The sequence below is a fragment of the Ictalurus furcatus genome, chromosome 3 (assembly GCF_023375685.1).
Source record: "Ictalurus furcatus strain D&B chromosome 3, Billie_1.0, whole genome shotgun sequence".
Lineage (NCBI taxonomy): Eukaryota > Metazoa > Chordata > Actinopteri > Siluriformes > Ictaluridae > Ictalurus > Ictalurus furcatus.
Genome location: NC_071257.1, coordinates 2,298,595 through 2,317,561, shown reverse-complemented (window position 1 = coordinate 2,317,561; position 18,967 = coordinate 2,298,595). Strand labels below are relative to the sequence as shown.

Here is an 18,967-nt window from a genome sequence, read left to right as displayed (position 1 = left end):
GACAGAAGCTCCCTGTGAAAGATTGTTCCTTACCTCACACACACACACACACACACACACACACACACACACACACACATTACGACAAGTCAGAAAATTTTGTTAGGAATAAAACACTATAGGGACATGCTGTTGTAGGAAAATAATCAATGAAAGGATGGTGGGAGATTATTAAGCACATTTACTGTTACCATCCCAAAATGGATTATTTTCCTATAAGCTCCTTCTATACCCCAGCAAATTGCTAACTATGTCAGGTGTTTTATTTATCGAATAATGACATCATATATATATATTTTTTATCCGTTTATAGTTATGTTTAATGTTGTGGAACGTCTACGAAACAAATGATCACTTTATGGTTATGACGGCTAAAACCAGTCTCTCCCTCACCATAAGAAACATTACTAGATTACTAGGAATTACTACAGGAAGTGATATCACACAGCGACACACACACAACTGGAAAGATTTACTTCTGCAGCTATGTTCTAGCTCTGACTAAAATCACTAAAAATGAGAGGAATTGTATAAAAGTGTTATATAGTATGTTATATTTTAAGCTTTTACTGTGAATCCGTGATGCCCCTCAGCAGCTAGCGCTAATCTACTAACTAACTCGCTAGCTAGCTCATATAACCGAGGTGTTTTTGAAGGATAAATTTAAAAACGGTTCAATCATTTGCTTCAGTAAAGTATTGGAATGTTACTTGCTTACTTCAGGGCCTGTTTCTGCTCAACTATTTCAGTGTTTACTTTTTGTTTGTTTAGGGTAATTGTGTTTTTACTCCTAGCTCTACAGCCATGCCTAGCAACAGTTACTGCTAATGCTAATGTTGATTTTGGAAGGACAAAGTAAAGACGTTTGTGCTTTGAAACGAATTTTGTTGCAGCCTTAGTTAGCGTTGCTGTTTGTTTCCTTCTCCAGAAAGCCTTTCTTCTAACAACCCCTTTCCTGACAGGCTAGAATTGTTTGTTGTTGTTGTTTGTTTTACGGCGGGTTTCTTTTACATTTTGGCAAGTCGTACCAAACACTGTAATAATAGCTTTGTACGCTTACCACGGAGTGATGATTTTTTTTTTTATTCTCTGTACAGAATAAGAATGAGAAATTAGCATCTTCTTACATGGTAAAGAATATGTTTATTATTTCATAAAGCTTTGACAGAGTGCTGTGATTTTAGCATTTTAGCATGATGGATTGTTATAATTGTTAGAATAATAATAAATAAATAAATAAATAAAAACCTCCTCTCTGGAGAATCTGAGAACTGACTCATCTTTATTCATAGTTGCTTCTACAGATTGTCTGATGTCCACGTATTTTTCTGAGCTCTACCCCGTAATTTAAGCAATTTCAAGCCAACCAACTCTGCAGACTGCTTATTATGCTTTGTGTCACATTCCCTTCCCAGTCCCATTTTTCCTCAAAGACCTCGTAAGCGGTAAATGACAAGCAGCTGACGGCGCCGATGTATCTATCCACGAACTCGACGGTTCGACGCTGTGCATTTCCTGACAATAGATTTCATTGTTTTCATTTCAAAGTGAACATTTCCAGTCAAACTGAATTAGGCTTTTCTGACATTTTTTATTTATTTATATTTTTTTAATGGCTGGATTGCGGATTGTTTCGCAACCGAGCAGCCGCATGCAATTCCTAGGCTTTTCCGGTTGGCCGGGTTTGGAAGAGCGCATGATTGAAATAGGCGCGTGTGAAACATGGAGGTGGGTGTGTGTGTGTGTGTGTGCGCTTCATGGAGAGGTAATGTGAAAGGGAGTGGTGTACTGTGTGTTTGAGCTCTTTTGCTCTCTGCAGCTAATGGTGTGCCAGTAATACAGAGTCAACTCGCATCATGAGAGAGAGAGAGAGAGAGAGAAATGGACAAAATGTGTTCTGACTGTCTTCTACATGGATCAGTGCTTCACAAGAAATGGGAAATTACGTGTGTGGAGAGGAGCAACGTTTCATCAAAGTCTAAACCTAACAAGTGTTTACATTACACAACTCCATCCACAAATTGCTGTATTTTTTTTTTTTAATTCCATAAAATCCGTAACAGTCAGGAATTAAATCTGCCCCGGAAATGACCTTTAGACTTTCATGCATTGTTTAAATTGTTTAAATTTTCCTGATCTGTCCTGAAGTGTTTTACTCCTCTTATACCACACCACATTACCAACAATTCTGCATTAAAAATTTTTTTTAAAAAAAACACTATTTAAATATATAAACACCATTTCCTCACCGACCTCACTTTTCTTTATTATCTCTTGAACTTTGAACTATAAAAAAAAAAAAAAAAAAGAAATAAACACAACTTGCCGTGTTAGCGAGAAACCTCAAAGCGTAAACTCCTCTGTCCTGAGCATTCTCCTGTGTCAGAAATTTCTTTACATGTTTATCAGCTACTGGTGTATCAGAATGTAGCATATTGCTCTCTGATTGGATAGTAACTAATAAAATCGGTGTAAACGCTTCCAGTACCAACATAAACCTTGTAGCTCCATTACAAAACTAAAGAAGCAATAAAGATTCTGGGGTGAGTATATTTGAGGTGATTACATGTATTTCAGCTAAACTATTCACAACAGTACAATGAAACCTTGAAGTATTGAGGTATAATAGTTTCACCATATTTGTCAATTTGTGGCTAATTACGTTCAATTTGTCCACTAGTCCATCTACTGTTTGGTTATTCCCGTCTTTCTGAATTGTCCTTTTACCCACCCCGTATCTCTCTGGCTTAACATCAGAAAGAGTTTGAAATCTTTTGCTCTTAACCTTGAGCACAACCAGGAGATTCATATCCTGGTGATCTGTCTTTAAAAACTAAATATAGTTTTCCTCTGATTGCACCACGTCTGTTTACCTTTCAGCCCATTAGGAAGCAGAGGTATATATGTGTTGCGTTTATGAGTGCCTGAGTACTCCTAGTCCATCTTCTTCCTTCCAGCATACGTGACCTTTCGTCCAGGAACTGCTCTGAGTTGTTTATTTTACCGCCACTGGTTGGTGTTGGAGCACGTGGTCTGGTGTGAAGAAGAGACGGGACGAGACGTCTGATAAGCTATTTAATTGAGTGGAAACCCCATCGTTATGGCATAGTGAGAGACTCGGAGGGTGAAGGAATAGAGTAAACATGGACGCAACATGTTTCGCCTGCTTGTGGTGGTCTAAAGCCTCCTTTATCATTTAATTGTGTGTGTGTGTGCTAATGCCGTCTTGTATGCTGTAGGCAAAATGTAATCTTGCATCATAATGTAATCTTAAAATTCAACTGCTTATCTAGAACATTTGCGACAAAGTGGAATCCAATCCTAGGATAGAGCGGAGTAATTGAGGGTTAAAGGTCTTTCTCAAAAAGCCAATAGAGGCTGTCCTGGGAATTGACCTCACAACACTACAACCTTATCCACTATACTAAACATTATGTAAGGAACACTTGTTGCTGGTGTAACATGTCTTAATCCTCTTATATCACACGGCAGTTTACCAATGCAACATCGACACATCATACTACAGTATTTATCCATTTATAGTTACTTTAAATGTTGTCGAGCACCCACCAAACAAGATAGTTCCTGTTTTCACTTACAGCTATAAACAATCCCTCACCAGCCTGTATTTGTATTGTTTTGTGTCTCTTTTTGAAGTTAATAAACTCGTCAAGTTACTGATTATCCGCAAAGCGCAAACTCGTCCGTCCGGTAGACTTTCCCGTGTCGGAAAACTCAGTTACAAAGCGCTGACAATGCAGACTGCTGAGAGACTCCTCCACGATAAACGTCTTCTCACCATATTAACCAGTCCATCAAGGAATTTTTGTTGTCGTTGCAATGTTACGATCGCAGAAATGAACACGAAATCAAGGAAACGCCGCAGAATTCGGCGGAGCTTGCGAATTTTCAAAATTGGCCGCAGATTTGGGCCAAGATGCGTCACGTGACACTGCGATTTTAACCCAAGGGCGTCTTCGATTCACGTGAGGCGAATACGAGAATAGCTGAAAGGTCTCGTTAACAATTTAGTGCAATCGCGATTTCGCCAATTCAAGCAATTCGCAAAAGTACACTCGGCAAATTGCATGATTTTGAAAAAAGCCACAGCAAAATAAACCATTTTTGATTCCAACAATCAAATAAAGAAAGAAAAAAAAACTCAGCGAAAACCTATTTGAACTGATCAAGCTAATGAAACTTCCAAAAACATTGTTACAGCTTTCTCTCTGACTGACACTGGAGACTCCTTCTGTATGTACACGCTAAATACGTTTCCGTCTCTGAAAACTTCACCGTATCACTGGGCATGTGGCTTGGCGGTTAAGGCTCTGGGTTACTGATCGGAAGGTCGGGGGTTCAAGCCCCAGAACTGCCAAGCTGCAACTGTTGGGCCCTTGAGCAAGGCCCTTAATCCTCTCTGCTCTATCATGGCTGACCCTGCGCTCTGACATACATGCTGGGGTATGTGAAGAAAAGAATTTCACTGTGCGTGTGTATATGTGACCAATAAAGACTCATTATCATTATCAACAACTGCTCATTTACTTGGAAAGAGAGTTTGCCTTTGTCAAGTCCCCTGCTAGCTGATACTATAGAAACCATAACACATTAGAAGGAGTGCAATAATATAACCCTACTACCGTCAGAGCTGCTGTTCTGCAACCAATCAGATTTGAGAATCCCACAGCGCGGGGGTATAAACATGGAGAAATCATTTAAACCTCAGGCCAACAACAACAAAAAATTCTAAGGAGTGGATTCAAGCTTCTGGACTGTTTTGATATTTGGTGTTTTATTGCTAACTCCGTGCCTGAACAGAGCTAATCCCAACCCAAACAAATCATAATTCTTTCCACCCCGACTGCTGAGAAAGAGCCGCAAGCGACGGCGGCACACTCCAGAGACCCGAACACTCCAGACTCCACCAGCGTATTGTGTCTGTCTCTGGAGGCATCTTGACTCGTAAGTCCTTTTTGTAGGTTAGGAATCCCAGCCTCACAGCACAGCCGTCAATCAAAGTCGAGAGCTTTTCAATGGGGAATAAAGAGCGATCTCACATTCCAGGCGTTTCCCCCGTAAATCTCTCTGTTCTCATAGCTGCCGAGAGTCAAACGTAGAAAAGTCGCGAGGCGCACGGCATGCTATTTTAATTAGCGTAGTGTTTTCTTCGGTGACTCACGTTCTCTAAGGGGAGCTCATGATTCTTTCCGTTTTCTTTTTTTATTCCAATGACATTGACATTGAGGAGAGAGTAAGTTCTCCTCAGGTCATCAACTTACAAATTGTTAGGAAAGTAAAAACTGGGATTAGAGCTTCTGTTCGGTATTCGCCAGAACACAAATTTTGGATTTAACCACTGCATTTGAAAACTGATCGTATCATTCCGAAACTGGTATACACATGCATGTCCAGTGGTATAATCAAGGGACCAAGACCAGAACGGTTATAAAACACTGGAGACTCCTTCCAGAAATCTTTCCAAAACAAATGTCTCCTTAAAGAAAATGCCACCGTATCAACAACATTCTTTGCCAAATAAATAAACGTTAATAATCTGTTTATTATGATCCGTGTCCATCGTACAAGTCCCTGTGAATAGATGTTACTATAGAAATGATCACGTATTTCTTTACAGTAAGGTCGTGGCATTACGATCGTTTTATCTAGAACAGATTCTAGAAACTTCCAAAAATAGCCAAGGAAAGGTTATAGCTACCACGTTCCGAAAGATGTTTTGTTTTGTTTTTTTTAATTCGTACTAACTTTCAAGATGGTACCACTAATCCTTTTAGCTATGTAACATACGTTTGTCCATTTTTATAGATAACAGAAAGTGAATGTGTGGTGATTTAGACATGCAGTGATAATAAACTGGTAGCTTTAAGTGTCAGTTTACTTAGTAACATTAGCCTTGTGGCTTTAATGAAACAAACGTCAAAAACCGAATATATATATATATATATATATATATATATATATATATATTCGTTGTGTATATATGGTGGGTGTAGACATATAGGTTTGCTGTGTTCAACACTATAGCTCAGGATTGACAGGATGCAGATGATATTTCAGTTCACGCGCCATAAATACGCCACTCTCTCGAAGACTTGAAGAGTTGTACTGTAGATTCTACATCTCACGTGTCTCTCTGACTCCCGCACTAAAGGACAACGTTTAGTCTACTTGAGATGAGCAGCTCGAAACATTTGACTTCACTTGGTATCCATGAACCCTTATGCTTTCACCATCTGCTGCACCGCTCGACTGGTTGTGAAATAGAGAGCACCACTGCCACCCAGAGGCCGGTCGTGAACAGCAACATCAGAAGCAAAACACACACACACAAGATAGACACAGACAGACACACACACACACATACACAGCCACACATACAGGCTCTAGCATTCCACATCGTTAGTAATGAAGTACCCTTGAAATAAACTTCAGTCCAAACAATATCTCCTCATGCAGCGTTCCACAGCATGCAGTCACAGAAAAGGAAGTTGGAAAGCAGGAAACAAGAATGCCTGATAAATCATTCTGAAATCAAAGAGACCGGAGCAGTCCCTATGTAGGCTCTGCACAGTAATGCCATTTAGCGAGTAAAATCGGCCGGTCCTACCTGAATAGATGGGCGCCAATCGGAATATATCTGATGCACGGCTAGTCATGGGCTCGTAAGGAGATTCCTCCAGGAAATCATTTCCTGTCGAACAAACAAACACCAGGATTAAACACGTGACGCTGTGTTTAAAGCTCTGTGACTTGAATCACAGCAAAATTGCCGTGTTCATATGTGGTTCGCTTGTTTTTACGGCGCCGTTTTTAGCCCGTTATTTACATTTCCGCCCGGTTGAGCATACGGGTCAGCGGGTGAAGAGGTTGAGAGATCAAACGACTTCACACTCGATAAACACTAACTCACGTTGTCCTGAGGAATCGTGTGTGTGTGTGTGACTGGGATATAACCCAGACACCTCGCTGTGCTTTACAACAAAATGGCTACTCTGGAGTTTGAAATTAAGACCTACAGTGCTCAAAAGGGTATGGTGGTTGTCTCCGGGATGTACCTTTCACCTTTACACTACATGTACCTTTCTAGGTGAAATCTACACACAGGATGTACAAAAGGTGTAGCCTGGAAAGTACCACCACAGCAACAAGGAAAGAGACAGTGTAGTGCCCTTTTTCCTGGGAAAATGTCCCGTCTGCATGCTGCGACGGACTGTATGAGGGAGACAATGAAAAGAATTCCACGTCAAATCTTTGTAGTGATCTAAAGGGATCTAGCGTGATCCGTAGGGATCTATAGTGGTATATTGTGATCTAGATCGATCTACAGTTGTCCACTGTGATCTGTCGCGATCTACAGCAGTGTGACCTGTAGTGATCTATTGTGATATGCAGTGATCTATAGTTATCTGTGGTGATCTAGTGTGATCTGTCGTGATCACGTGTTCTCTGTAGCGGTCTGTAATGATACATCATGATCCATCGTAAACTAACGTCTACAATCAAAGGTTAGCGACTGATCTAGTGTGATATTAGTACCCATAGTGCTCTATATGGATCCATCATGACTTGCGTGTGATCTATAGTGCTCTGTAGTGATCTATAATGCTATACTGTGATCTGTGTTGATCTATAGTCATCCGGTGTGACCTCTAGTGCTCCTTAATGATCCGTTGTGATCTGCCATGATCTGCTGCTATCCGGAGAGATCCACTGTGATCTATAGCGATATATTGTAATCTGTAGTGATCTAGGGGGACCTGTAGTGATCTCTTGTGCCCTGTGGTGATCTGTAATGATCCATCGTGATCTATAGTGAACTAAAGTCATCTATAGTGGTTGATCCGGTGTGATCTTTAGTGTCAGTAGTGCTCCATATTACTCTGTAATGACCGACGTGTGATCTACGGCGCTCTGTAGTGTTCTATAACGATACACTGTGGTCTATAGTGCTCTGCCGTTACCTATAGTGATCGATTGTGCTCTATAGCGATCTCTATTGATGTGTGCACCTTGTAAATGTTGGTAGAGTCCCCAGTAGATGCGTAGGCAGTTCTTCTCCTTCTTCATGCCTCTTTTGCACCTGCAGTTGTACAGCGGGCTTTGCTTGAGCGCGTCCAGGGCGCTGCGGCACTCGTCCCTCCCCTCGGCGCTGATGTTGCCCTCCTTCCCCGTTATACACTGCCTCATAGTCCGATACTTGGTGCTGCATCCCGGCTCCTTTAAGCACAGCTCGCTGGCTCCGACACAGTCCGTCCGGCTCGCTGCAGCAAACGCGGACTTTTCTGCGGACAGCACGACGTCTGTGCGTGGAAACATGTTATCCTTAACTCGTCCGTTTACACCACATCTACAAGCCTACGATGTAAATGACTTGCAAAGTAATTTCCCCAAGTTAACAGCCATATTTATGAGACTTCTACACATCTGGGTGCAGAGGATTAACCACATACAATCTGCTTTAAAGATTAAACCCCAAACAGATCTTTTTTTTTTTCTTTTTTTTTTTATTTCTATTCAGTCTGCACTGAAAAACAAAGACTCTGGTCTCACTGGTCATTAAAATAAAACGTAAGTGAGGTTGTCGAGTCTTCCACAGCAAACACATGTTGTAATGTTGTATTGACATTGACTCATGCAGTGTTTCTTTTCCATCCAGGAGAGCACAGATTGTCTCTAAGAGTTCATTCAAGACTGGTGTTACAGAAGACTCTTTCATTGCAGTCATAAACAGTACTTTAGGTTACAGTTTAACAGGTCATGTGTAGTGTTATACTGTACTGTATGTAGACATGCTGGGATTGAAATTGTCTACAGAAATGAGAAGTTTGTGAGTCGGGGTCAGTGCGTCTTTTTAAATAAAAGAGTTGTTAGAGTGTTAGCAGGACATGTGAGGAGAAAGGGAGAACTCACCCAGCAGCAGAAACAGCACGCAAACCGTGGAGACGATCATCGCGGGTCCGATTCGCGTTTCCAGCCAGCGCGCGGTGTGTGTGTGTGTGTGTGTGTGCGTGTGCGCGCGCGCGCGTGTGCGCGTGTATGAAGCAGTTCACTGATTACAGACCCACACGCCGGTCTTTACTTCCACCGGAGCATCTCTCCTCACTCCTCACACACGCTCCTTCTTGCTGCACCGGGATTCCCACAAGTAAAAAAAAAAAAAAGTGTAGAAAAGCAGCAGTGATGGTAATAAGGTTCCTTAAAAGCGTTCCGGAACGGGATGGTCTCGCTGTGCTCGCGCATGAGGGGTGAGGCTTATAACAAGACGCGCGGGTCGCTATCCGAGGTCTCCAAAAAAATGAACTCCGGAGTGGCAGCACGCGGCAGGGCGCGCGGTGTGGCACTAAACTGGAGGGAGCGCGCGCTCCTGCGCTCTCAGCGGTCGCCCCCCACCCCTTTTTTTTCTTTTTACGCACGCGCTGCGATTCGACGCAGTAGCGGGGTTTAACTTTTATTTCCCTCAAACGAGTGCGTTTTTTTAAATATTTATTTTTATTTATGCTAACACGTGAATTATGAAAATAACTGTGATTATGCTTCTTCTTCTTCTTCTTCTTCTTCTTCTTCTTATTATTATTATTATTATTGTTATTATTGTTATTATTATTATTATTATAACACTAACAACAACAAGTAGAAGAAGAAGAGGGAAGAGGATATAATAATAATAATAATAATAATAATAAGGAGAAGAAGAAGAAGGGACAAAAAAGGAGCAGGAGAAGAACAAAGAGAACAAGAAATAAAAGAAAAATTGGTGAAAATGAAGAAGGAGTAGAAGAAGACACAAAGTAACAGTAGGAGAAGAGCAAATAGAACAATAAAGAAAAGAATAAGAAAAATTGGTTTAAAAAAAAAACACACACACACAGAAAAAGTTAGATGTAATTTACATATCAGCTTTCTTACATGCCAAATCACTTCATAAGAGAACATCAACTTATGTTGAACCAAAATCTGATCTCAACTGCGGATATAGATCAAATTCTTATTTGTAAATGTTCAATAACATTATTATTTTTTTATTGCTGAACTGTGACTGTCGTATTGTTCTGCAAAATCTTCTACTGTTCTACTCATTTCCCACAACACACGGAGTCACACAGTCACTGCTTAGAGGCTTTAAAGTGTATTAGTCCTTACATTGGCCCCTAGATGATAAAATTATGAAGTCAGCCCTTCTGAGGTCATTTTCTATTTGTAGACCCAAATGCTCGGGGTCACACTGCTCAGATGATGATGTAAGTCAGACGCCATGGTCTGTGTCATAGTTATTCATTTGACCTGAGAGAACCTTGTATACAATAAACAGCTCATGTTATACTCTTTAAGAAGAAAAAAAAGTCTATACTTATAAACTGACCTTTTTTAATAACCTGAACAGAAGCATTACATGCAGCGTATTCAAATTGAACATGTGCCTTTACTTGTAATTCATTTGGCTTCCCACATTTGGGTGATTTGTCTGAGTCACTTTTCAGCAGAAAAAAAAGAAAAGAGAGCAATATGAGCTTTAGTCCACTCATGAGTTATGAGATTAAACTGGTGGAGATTGCCATCTATTGGTGTAGGCGTCTTCTTCACTCTGGCGGTGCCCTGCTGAACATAAAGTGCACTACACATACACTTTTGGAGGGAATAAGGAGCCATTTGGGAGTCAGCCAGTGAAATAATTAAGAGTAGTGTAGAGAGCGAGAGAGAGAGAGAGAGAGAGAGAGAGAGAGGCTGACTCACAAGTGTGGCTTACTACTCTACTGCATGTACAGTATAGTGCACTGTATATTATTTCATACCCCATGTAGTGCACATATGTAGGTAGTGGGAAGCCTTCTATAGTTTGTTAATAGCTCATTCATGCATTTATCCAGTCAGCCAATCATGTGGCAGCAGCTCAATGCATAAAATCATGCAGACACTGGTCAAAAGCTATAGTTAATGTTTACATCAAACATCAGACGGGGGGGGATGATCTCAGTTGCATAGTTGCTACTGCCAGATGGGCTGGTTTGAGTATTTCAGAAACTGCTGATTTCCTGATATTTTCACATACAACAGTCTCTAGAGTTTATAGTGGAAAAAAACATCATCATCATCATCAACAACAACACCACCACATCCAGTGAGTGGCAGTTCTGCTAGACGAAAAGTCTTCTTGACACGAAATGTCTGAGAACAATAGCCAGATTGGTTTGAACCAACAGGAACACTATCATACCTCAAATAACCAGTCTTTCCAAACACGGTGAGCAGAAAACCATCTCCGAACGCACAAGACATCAAACCTTGACGCAGATGTCGCCTCAGAACAACTGTTATAACTGCTGTAGTGTAAGTGATAACAGGAACGTATTTCACAGACAACATTAAATGTAATTTTAAATGGATAAATAAGTGATGTGTGTCATTCTTTAGTTAATAAAGAGGAATAAAACACTCATACCCAGTAGTAGTAGTGCACATCTGTAGGGATTTGGATTCCTTTCTCATTCCAGCACTATGGTTAGTCCTATAGAACTAGATGCTAACATTACTTACCTTGCACATGTAACATATTAGACTTTAACATAGCGAGTATAATTTGCCCGCCATTGATTGATCTAGATGCAGCATTTGAGCTGACCAAATGGTATAACATTTCTCAAATCACTGAGTCGATTGATTGTAGATCTGCAGTGAACTACCATCGAGTTCAAATGCACATATAAATCAATGTGGTTCTCTTTCCTATCCTAATGAACTTTAAGTGGCGAGTGTATGTTTACTTACGGACGTTTGGCAAGCAGTGCTCAGGAAATTTACTGCTCTAATGACTAGACTGATTTGTATCCTTTGCTATTGAACTTAGTGACAATTCTGATTGTGATTTACATGTGTGTGTGTGTGTGTGTGTGTGTGTGTGTGAGTGTGTGAGAGAGAGATCCAGTGTCAGGAAAATCCTATTTTAATTGTTCAGTCACGATGAGTAAGCAGGTCCTGAAAGTGAAGTAGAATGTCTAAAAGGTATCCGTCTGAATCATGTGAAAAGGCTGAGTCGATATTGATGGAATAATAGTAACGAGTTCACACTTTAATGTGCTTCATGGCTTCAGATCAAACACCATTCTCTGGAAATTGGAAGAAGTAAAGGATGATGTGACAAACACTGAAGAGCCAAATGGCCCAAGATTAAAGTTATTGAATGCTGACTGTGCTTATTAATGTGAACAAACAGAGAGGCTGGTGGCTCTTGATAGTCTTTGGAGCACATCACGGGCAGTGTTGGAACTGGAAGGAGTGAGAAAGATCATATTTGGCACTGATGATCTGTTTATTTCAGAATAGTTTAGTATATGGTTCAGGAACACATTGTGAGCCAATGCACACTAATAATCTCATCATTATCTGATATAAGTGCTAATTTAGACAGCATAATATAAATCTTTTATCCGTTTTATCAGGTAAAACTGATATACAGACTGTACTATGGAAGTATAAACAGATGTAGACTTCCTCCACCTCCTTATGTAATAGGCTATGTGTATGCCCTCTAAGTTGAAAAAGAAAATAAATAAATAAATAAATATTTAAAATGTGTAATCTTGGTGGTTTAATAGTCCAGCTCAACATATTCACAGTAAATTCTGTTTTTATTTATGTCTCTCATTTTCAGTAAAGCAACTGATTCGACTCTTTCAATTGGCTCTTTTAGGTGAGTCGGCTCATACTTCTAAAGAGCCGTTTTCGACTGTTTTCATTGGTGGGGGGAAGAAAAGGCGCGTGAGGAGTTGAGTCATTTGAGTCTAAAGATTGCTGAGTCGACTCGTCGGATTCACTGAAAAGAACCGTTAATTCCTTGTGAAATGTACTCGCGTGCGCGCGAAAAGGTGGGCTTGTCCGCGCGTGCAATTTTATAAAAAGCTCTCGCGCTCTAAGATTCCCCTAGTCTAAACAAGTCGTTTAGCTGAATTTTTAAAATAATAATAATAATAAAAAAATGAGTTCAGGTGTTCATGATATGAGTTTGGATTCTCTTTATCAGCAGATTTTGCTCACTGAGCAACAGGGGTCCAAGAACTCTCGGCAGCTCCATGAAGGTACGTTAGCTAACTAAGCTAGCTAGTCCGAAATCTCGCTAATGGCGTTCATCCGTCAACAGCAAAAAAATTAAATAAAATATTTTACTACAGAAACACTCGAGAGACACTTTTACAGGACAGTTTAGTTTCAATATAATTTCTTTACTTCTTCAATCTTCTTTAATTACGCAAAAAGCATGGGAAATAATAATAATAATAATAAAAAACCCCTCCATTTTCTATATAAAGTCTAACATGAGTTCAACCATAATCAACAGTTTGGGAAATTATTAAATAATATCTTTCTAATTAGGGATTAGAATGAACATGTAAAATGTCATGAATGTGAGTCATAAGCAGTTCTCAATATAGCAAAAAAACAAACAAACAAAAAACCCCAACATGGACGACCTGATTTTGAGGGAAAGCCATTTTTGAGAGAAATCTATGACGTGAGGTGATTGTGAAGTGGGCGGAGCTTAAATAATTAAATGAATTAATTATGCGCAGTTGCTAGTTTCAGTTAGATAATGCGCTTTGTCAAGTAGACAACAAAAAACTGTTAAATAAATTCGGTTGAACTTTGAAGAAAAGTTTAGTTTAGAAAAGGTAATTTAGTCCGAAAAAAAAAAAGTTAAATTAAGTGACTAAAATTGCCCTATCTACCTGTCGTGTCTCGCCTTAAGCGTTTCTTGCGCATTAGACCAAGTGCGGTTTCTATGTACTTTTTTTGGACCATGCCGACAGTTTTTATTCCCAGGTTTACCTCATGTGTTCTCTCTTTCAGTAAAATCAGCCATCACCAAGGCAGAGGAGCAAATCAAGTCCTTTACTGAAAAGCTGGAGCATGCGCATACTGAACTGGACGAGAAGGTCAGGCCACTTCTGTCCATCTCTCTGTTCAGTTCGATGGACTTCCAGTCATTTCCCGCAGGAATGCAGTCATTTATTCGGCAATAAACGCAATCCCAGGACTGTCGAAACACTCCTGCTTTAGAAACCATATAATCATTAGTAGTAAGCACTCAGTAGTACTAAGGAACTACTCAGTACCTAGGGAATATCTCGGCTTCTTTAATGAATCTGAACAACGTAGATTTGTGCTAAAAAGTACGATGTATCCTTTTGTGCTCTGACCGTCAAGTTGTTCATTAAAAATGATCCCAGAAAGGTGTATTCGGTCAGAGTTTATTACAGCACAATATGGATATTCTCTCATCTCTTAATAATGCCCAGGTTTACTAACGTAGTAGTGAAAAAATGAACAGAAGCTGTAAATAAAGAAACGGCAAGATCCAGCAGGATTCTAGTTTAAACCCACATGTGTGGACAGTCTCGTAGTAAAAGGGGTGATTTTGTTTTATGACCGAAACGCTTCATCTATGTGGACGGCTTCATTAAAGTTGAACCGGATCGATGGGATGCGGCAGTGTAAAAAAAAAAATCAATCGCCTGTTTCCGCTGGATTACATTAGTTCAGTTAACCCTTCATAGATCCCGGATTGTGCTCCTGTAGCCGTGACGGATGTGTCCATAAAATCTAAAAAAAAAAAACAAACAAAAACAAGCAGTACAACAAGCTAGGGACATTTTTCCAAATATGGCAATTTGGCGGTGTTTCTTTGTGCAAATTAGTAATAAGTGTGATAAATGCCTTATCAATAAATTTTAAAAAGATTCCCCTATCCCCCCCCCCCCCCCCAAAAAAAAAAAACTTCTGCAACATGTACTTTTAAATCTCAAAATGTATCTTCATGTATTTACAATCATCAGTCATTTTATTAATTTATTTTTTTTTACACTTGATTGATATCCAAGTGATATGTCATGGATCATAGCAGTGTTTTGGTTGTAGATTTAAAACCGTATTGTAGCTGCGTGATGTAGAGACTCGACCCTGTTCACAGGCTCGGCTGGAATCTGAAACGACTCTGCAGCTGCATTTGATCAAGAGACAACAACGAGAAATCCAGAAGAAGAAAGAGGACTTGCTCGAGCGACAGAAAGGGCTCAGACAGGACAGGGTGCGTACAGAGCCATTACTGTAGTTATTTCAGTTTGTCGCTGCTGTGAAATAGTCAAACAGGAAGGGAAGCTGGAAAGCAGGCTGTTGGGAAAACAAATACAGGCAGCATAATGAAGGTCCCAAATGAGCCATGTTCTTAAATCGACGTTTTAATAGTGGAGAGAAATTATGATGGGGGTCTAAATGATTTCTCGGTTAAATGTTCCGCGCGCTCGGATGAAATCTCTCGGTGTAAGACGTCAAGGCGGTTTTAATTCTGTACATTCATTAGGTTCTCAGGCAATCAAAAACGGTCAGGCATAAAACGCTCGTGGGCGTGCTGTTATAGGAAAATAATCAACAGTGAGGTTGTGTGAGGTTGGCAGACATGATGCAGAGTTGATTATTTTCCTTTAACAACACATCCTGAAGTACTTTATTCCACTTAAAACACTTATATGCTAACGATTGCATTTTTTAAAAAATTGCTAACAAATAATGTGCTTTTTTTTAAATCCATTTTTAGTTATATTTGATGTTGTGAAACACCCACGAGACAATTTAGTTCCCGTTTTCACTTATGTTAGAGCAGCTGCAAACAGTCGTCCCCTCACACGTCGCCTCTCTATTTTTCTTTGATGTGAATAAGACCAAAAAAAAAAAAACAGCTTGCCATATTATCGAGAAAATGTTAAAGCGGAAACGTCTCTGCTTTCCAGTAATCGTCCACAATATCGAAATGTTCACTATTATAGGGCTCAGACGTTCTCGGTACATACACACATGCAAATTTGACAGCAGTGATGCTTGATCCTGCAGTTGAGACACAGTTATTGAGACTTTATTTGATCAGAAATCAATAAAACCATTCGAATGCATCATTTTATGAGCATTTATTTGTATACATTTCAATTTATTTATATATTTATAATAATTATAATTATAATAATTTAAATATTGTATTATTTATATTTTATAATATATAAATATTTTCATATTATTCTAAATAATAAAACATATTTAGATGTTTACATTTTCTAAATATTTATTTTGTAATCCTATTTTATCTGAATGACTTTTTTTTTAATTTATGGGTTCGTTATTCTTTTGAATCATGACTTGTAATAGCAGACTTGAACCACTAGAGGTCAAAATTGGACCAGATTTACTACCAGTTTTTTTTTTTTTCCAAATTCATTCATCCAAATGTTAATGATATAACCAAGTATTTGTTAGTCTTTAGGTGGTCAGTTGCTCTTATATTTTGACAGTCACTGTTTTTTTTTTTTATTCAGACAATGACGCTCGCTTTTATATTTGTACTTTTGTCACTACCGCTAAACCTGCAGGAGCGAATGAACAGAGAGGCAGCTGAGGAGAAAGAGAAGTTCATGACGGCGATCAGAACCTTCAACAGCGACTTTAACCTGCTGACAAAGAGGGACGCCGTGTTCCAGAGTCAGACCCGATCTGAAATACAGAGTCTCCAGTTGGAAGCTGAGGCACTAACCAAAGGTACGGTAGGTTGATGCGCTTCCTTATGGAGCTTAGGTTAATTGAACTCGTTTTAGTGAGCGGGATTTAAACGGGCAGCTTTAGGATTACAGAAGTGACATCTGAACTCGTACTGTACCGCCTGCTCGAGCTTGGTATACCTCACCTGGTCATGTGACTTTCTACAGCGCTCGATTATTTAGCGCTGTTGAATTCTCCATTCTGATCGGTCAGAAGGCGTTGATGAATTTTCTATAACTATGCTTCATCACACCACACTGAAGTTAACAACTAAAAAAAAGCTTGAATGAACACAAAAGGCATTTAAAAAAAAAGCGTATGCATTACATGTACTATAGAGGTCACATGACTGTGGTTAGCTGTTGTATGGAAGACAGTGAAATGGGAAATAAAACTTAACGTTCAAATTTGACAGCTTTCTTTTATTAACATCACTGTATTTGCTCATGTTCTTAGAGATGGAGAGGATGAAGCAAGAAAACTCCCAGCTGATCTCTTTGCAAACAGAGCGGGAGTCTTTATCAGCAGAGCTCCAGGGGCTGCACTCGCATCTAGCAGGTGAAGGAGAAAACAGGATACTGTTTAAAACAATACAGTGCTGACTGAAAAGTGTTTCACTACTGCACGTGTGCTCAGATTTGGAGAGGGAGCTGGAGGAGGCAGCGGCTCTCACAGACTCCCTGAAGACTGAAAGGGAAGCGGCCGTTCAGAAACCTCAGACAGACAGCACCTGCCTCAGGTAAGCCAATGTAAAAGTGAAGGCTCCTGCTAAAAGCTGCTTTAAACACTGGGATGAAAGGAAAGGCACGGTCAATACGTCAAAAACCCATCAGAGTGGAGTTGCAATTTGTTTACCCTGGACCCTTTTTCCTTCTGACCCACGAGCAGCCCCTTCGTTCATCTCCTTGTCTGTCTTCCTCTCGATATGCGTGTAAATAACACAACACCAGGCCCATCCCTTTAATTAAGCCTTTTATATATATTACCCATGTTATCCGGTCTGGAATCAGGCAAACGGATAAACCCCCCTCCCCCTCTCCCCCGTACAGCAACGTCTAGTTGGTATATCATGTCCTCGATGAAGGGAAGGGGATCAATAGGTAGCGTGTCTCTGGCAGGAACCGTCCCCCACGGCCGTGTAAATCATACGTACGGCCTTCGACGTTCGCACAAATCTCTTTCGTTAACAGCAGGCCGGATTAAAGCCCTGGGATTTGCTGAAGATGCGGCCAGTGCCATCGTTCCTCTTCGTGTGTAACCATGAATCACTTTCAAATGGCTGTTGCTTCAGACACAGGCTATCGATTGTGTGAAATCGAATGCTGAAACGATGCCTGTCTTTGAAACACGTAAAAAAAAAAAAAAAAAAACTGGGTTGAATGAAATGGATTGGGAAGGGGCTACATTCACATGAATTACATTTTAAAAGAAAAAAATCTAAAACAAGGAAACCAGAAAACATTGAACTGAAAATACGAGGCGAGAGAAAAAAAACAAAAACGTAACGCTTCTCAACGTTGAACAGAAATAACTAATCAAGGTGAAACACAGAACAGGTGAACACGTTAGCATAATCGACTAACAATGATAAATATTACATTACAGTGTATATATATCAGACTGTAATTGCAGGATTATCTTTAAGTTCAAGGTATAATCTGGCTCTGACAAACAGAGTGTGTGTGTGTGTGTGTGTGTGTGTGTGTGTGTGTGTGTGTGTGTGCACTCTGAAGACTGAAGAAAGAGCTAGAGGCACATAAGGAGCTGGAGATGCTGCATGAGGCGCTCAGCGCGGAGATTCAGTTCTTACATTCGGTAATTGTAATTATAAAAGAAATACAGTGAGGCACCAGTTTTATGTCATCGTAACAGTTTTTAAACACATCATGGCAGATGAAATCATCTTTGACATCTTGATATGGTTATTTATAAAAATTAAAAAAACAACAACAACCTGGCAATGTTTAATAGCTGTCTGATTTGATCTGATCTTGGAATGGTGATGTTCCTCTCTCTTGACAGAAATGATGACAGGAGGCGAGCGCGTGAGTGCGTGAGGTTCTCCGATCGCTCTGTTTTCAGCAGTCACGCGTGATTCTGGTGTTCGTGGGGAATCCGTTCTGTTTTTTTTTTTGAAGATTTGAAGATTTCACGGTTAAAGCGCTTGAGTGCAGGTTTGTGTTGGTGCACCGGATCATCCACTGGTTTTCTTCAAGAAGAAAAAAAAAAAGAAGAAGAAAACCAGTCAGACCATTCTACAGCTTGCTCTCGAGTCCAAGTTTCTCTTAGGAAGCTGACTTTGCTCGCTGTTAATCTGTAGAAGGCTGCCCTCTAGTGGATGAATCTGTAAATGACAAGACAAAATACAGCCCAG

The 18,967-nt window shown here is 40.0% G+C and overlaps 2 protein-coding genes across 5 annotated transcripts in view; one reads left to right on the top strand and one right to left on the bottom strand.

The window, feature by feature from the left end:
* The window catches only part of gfra1a (gdnf family receptor alpha 1a), an 81,306-nt gene extending 71,117 nt beyond the window's left edge, over positions 1-10,189 (bottom strand). For both annotated transcript variants that reach the window (XM_053620353.1, XM_053620354.1), the window contains exons 1-3: positions 8,932-10,189; positions 8,031-8,321; positions 6,629-6,712 (exon numbers count right to left, since the gene is read on the bottom strand). In XM_053620353.1, coding sequence (XP_053476328.1) covers positions 6,629-6,712; positions 8,031-8,321; positions 8,932-8,971 — 415 coding nt within the window. In that variant the 5' untranslated portion in view covers positions 8,972-10,189. The remainder of the gene's footprint in view (positions 1-6,628; positions 6,713-8,030; positions 8,322-8,931) is intronic.
* Positions 10,190-12,605: 2,416 nt separating this feature from the next.
* Positions 12,606-18,728, top strand: ccdc172 (coiled-coil domain containing 172). 3 transcript variants are annotated; one of them, XM_053620357.1, is made up of 8 exons: positions 12,606-13,091; positions 13,861-13,946; positions 14,981-15,097; positions 16,428-16,593; positions 17,050-17,151; positions 17,230-17,332; positions 18,327-18,408; positions 18,616-18,728. In XM_053620357.1, the coding sequence occupies exons 1-8, from the start codon at positions 12,992-12,994 to the stop codon at positions 18,619-18,621; spliced, it is 762 nt and encodes a 253-aa protein (XP_053476332.1). In that variant the 5' UTR covers positions 12,606-12,991; the 3' UTR covers positions 18,622-18,728. The 3 variants fall into 3 exon arrangements, with proteins under 3 accessions (XP_053476332.1, XP_053476331.1, XP_053476330.1); XM_053620356.1 differs by lacking the exon at positions 18,616-18,728 and having other exon boundaries at positions 12,606-12,881; positions 13,037-13,091; positions 18,327-18,558; XM_053620355.1 differs by lacking the exon at positions 18,616-18,728 and having other exon boundaries at positions 18,327-18,558.
* Positions 18,729-18,967: the final 239 nt, after the last annotated feature.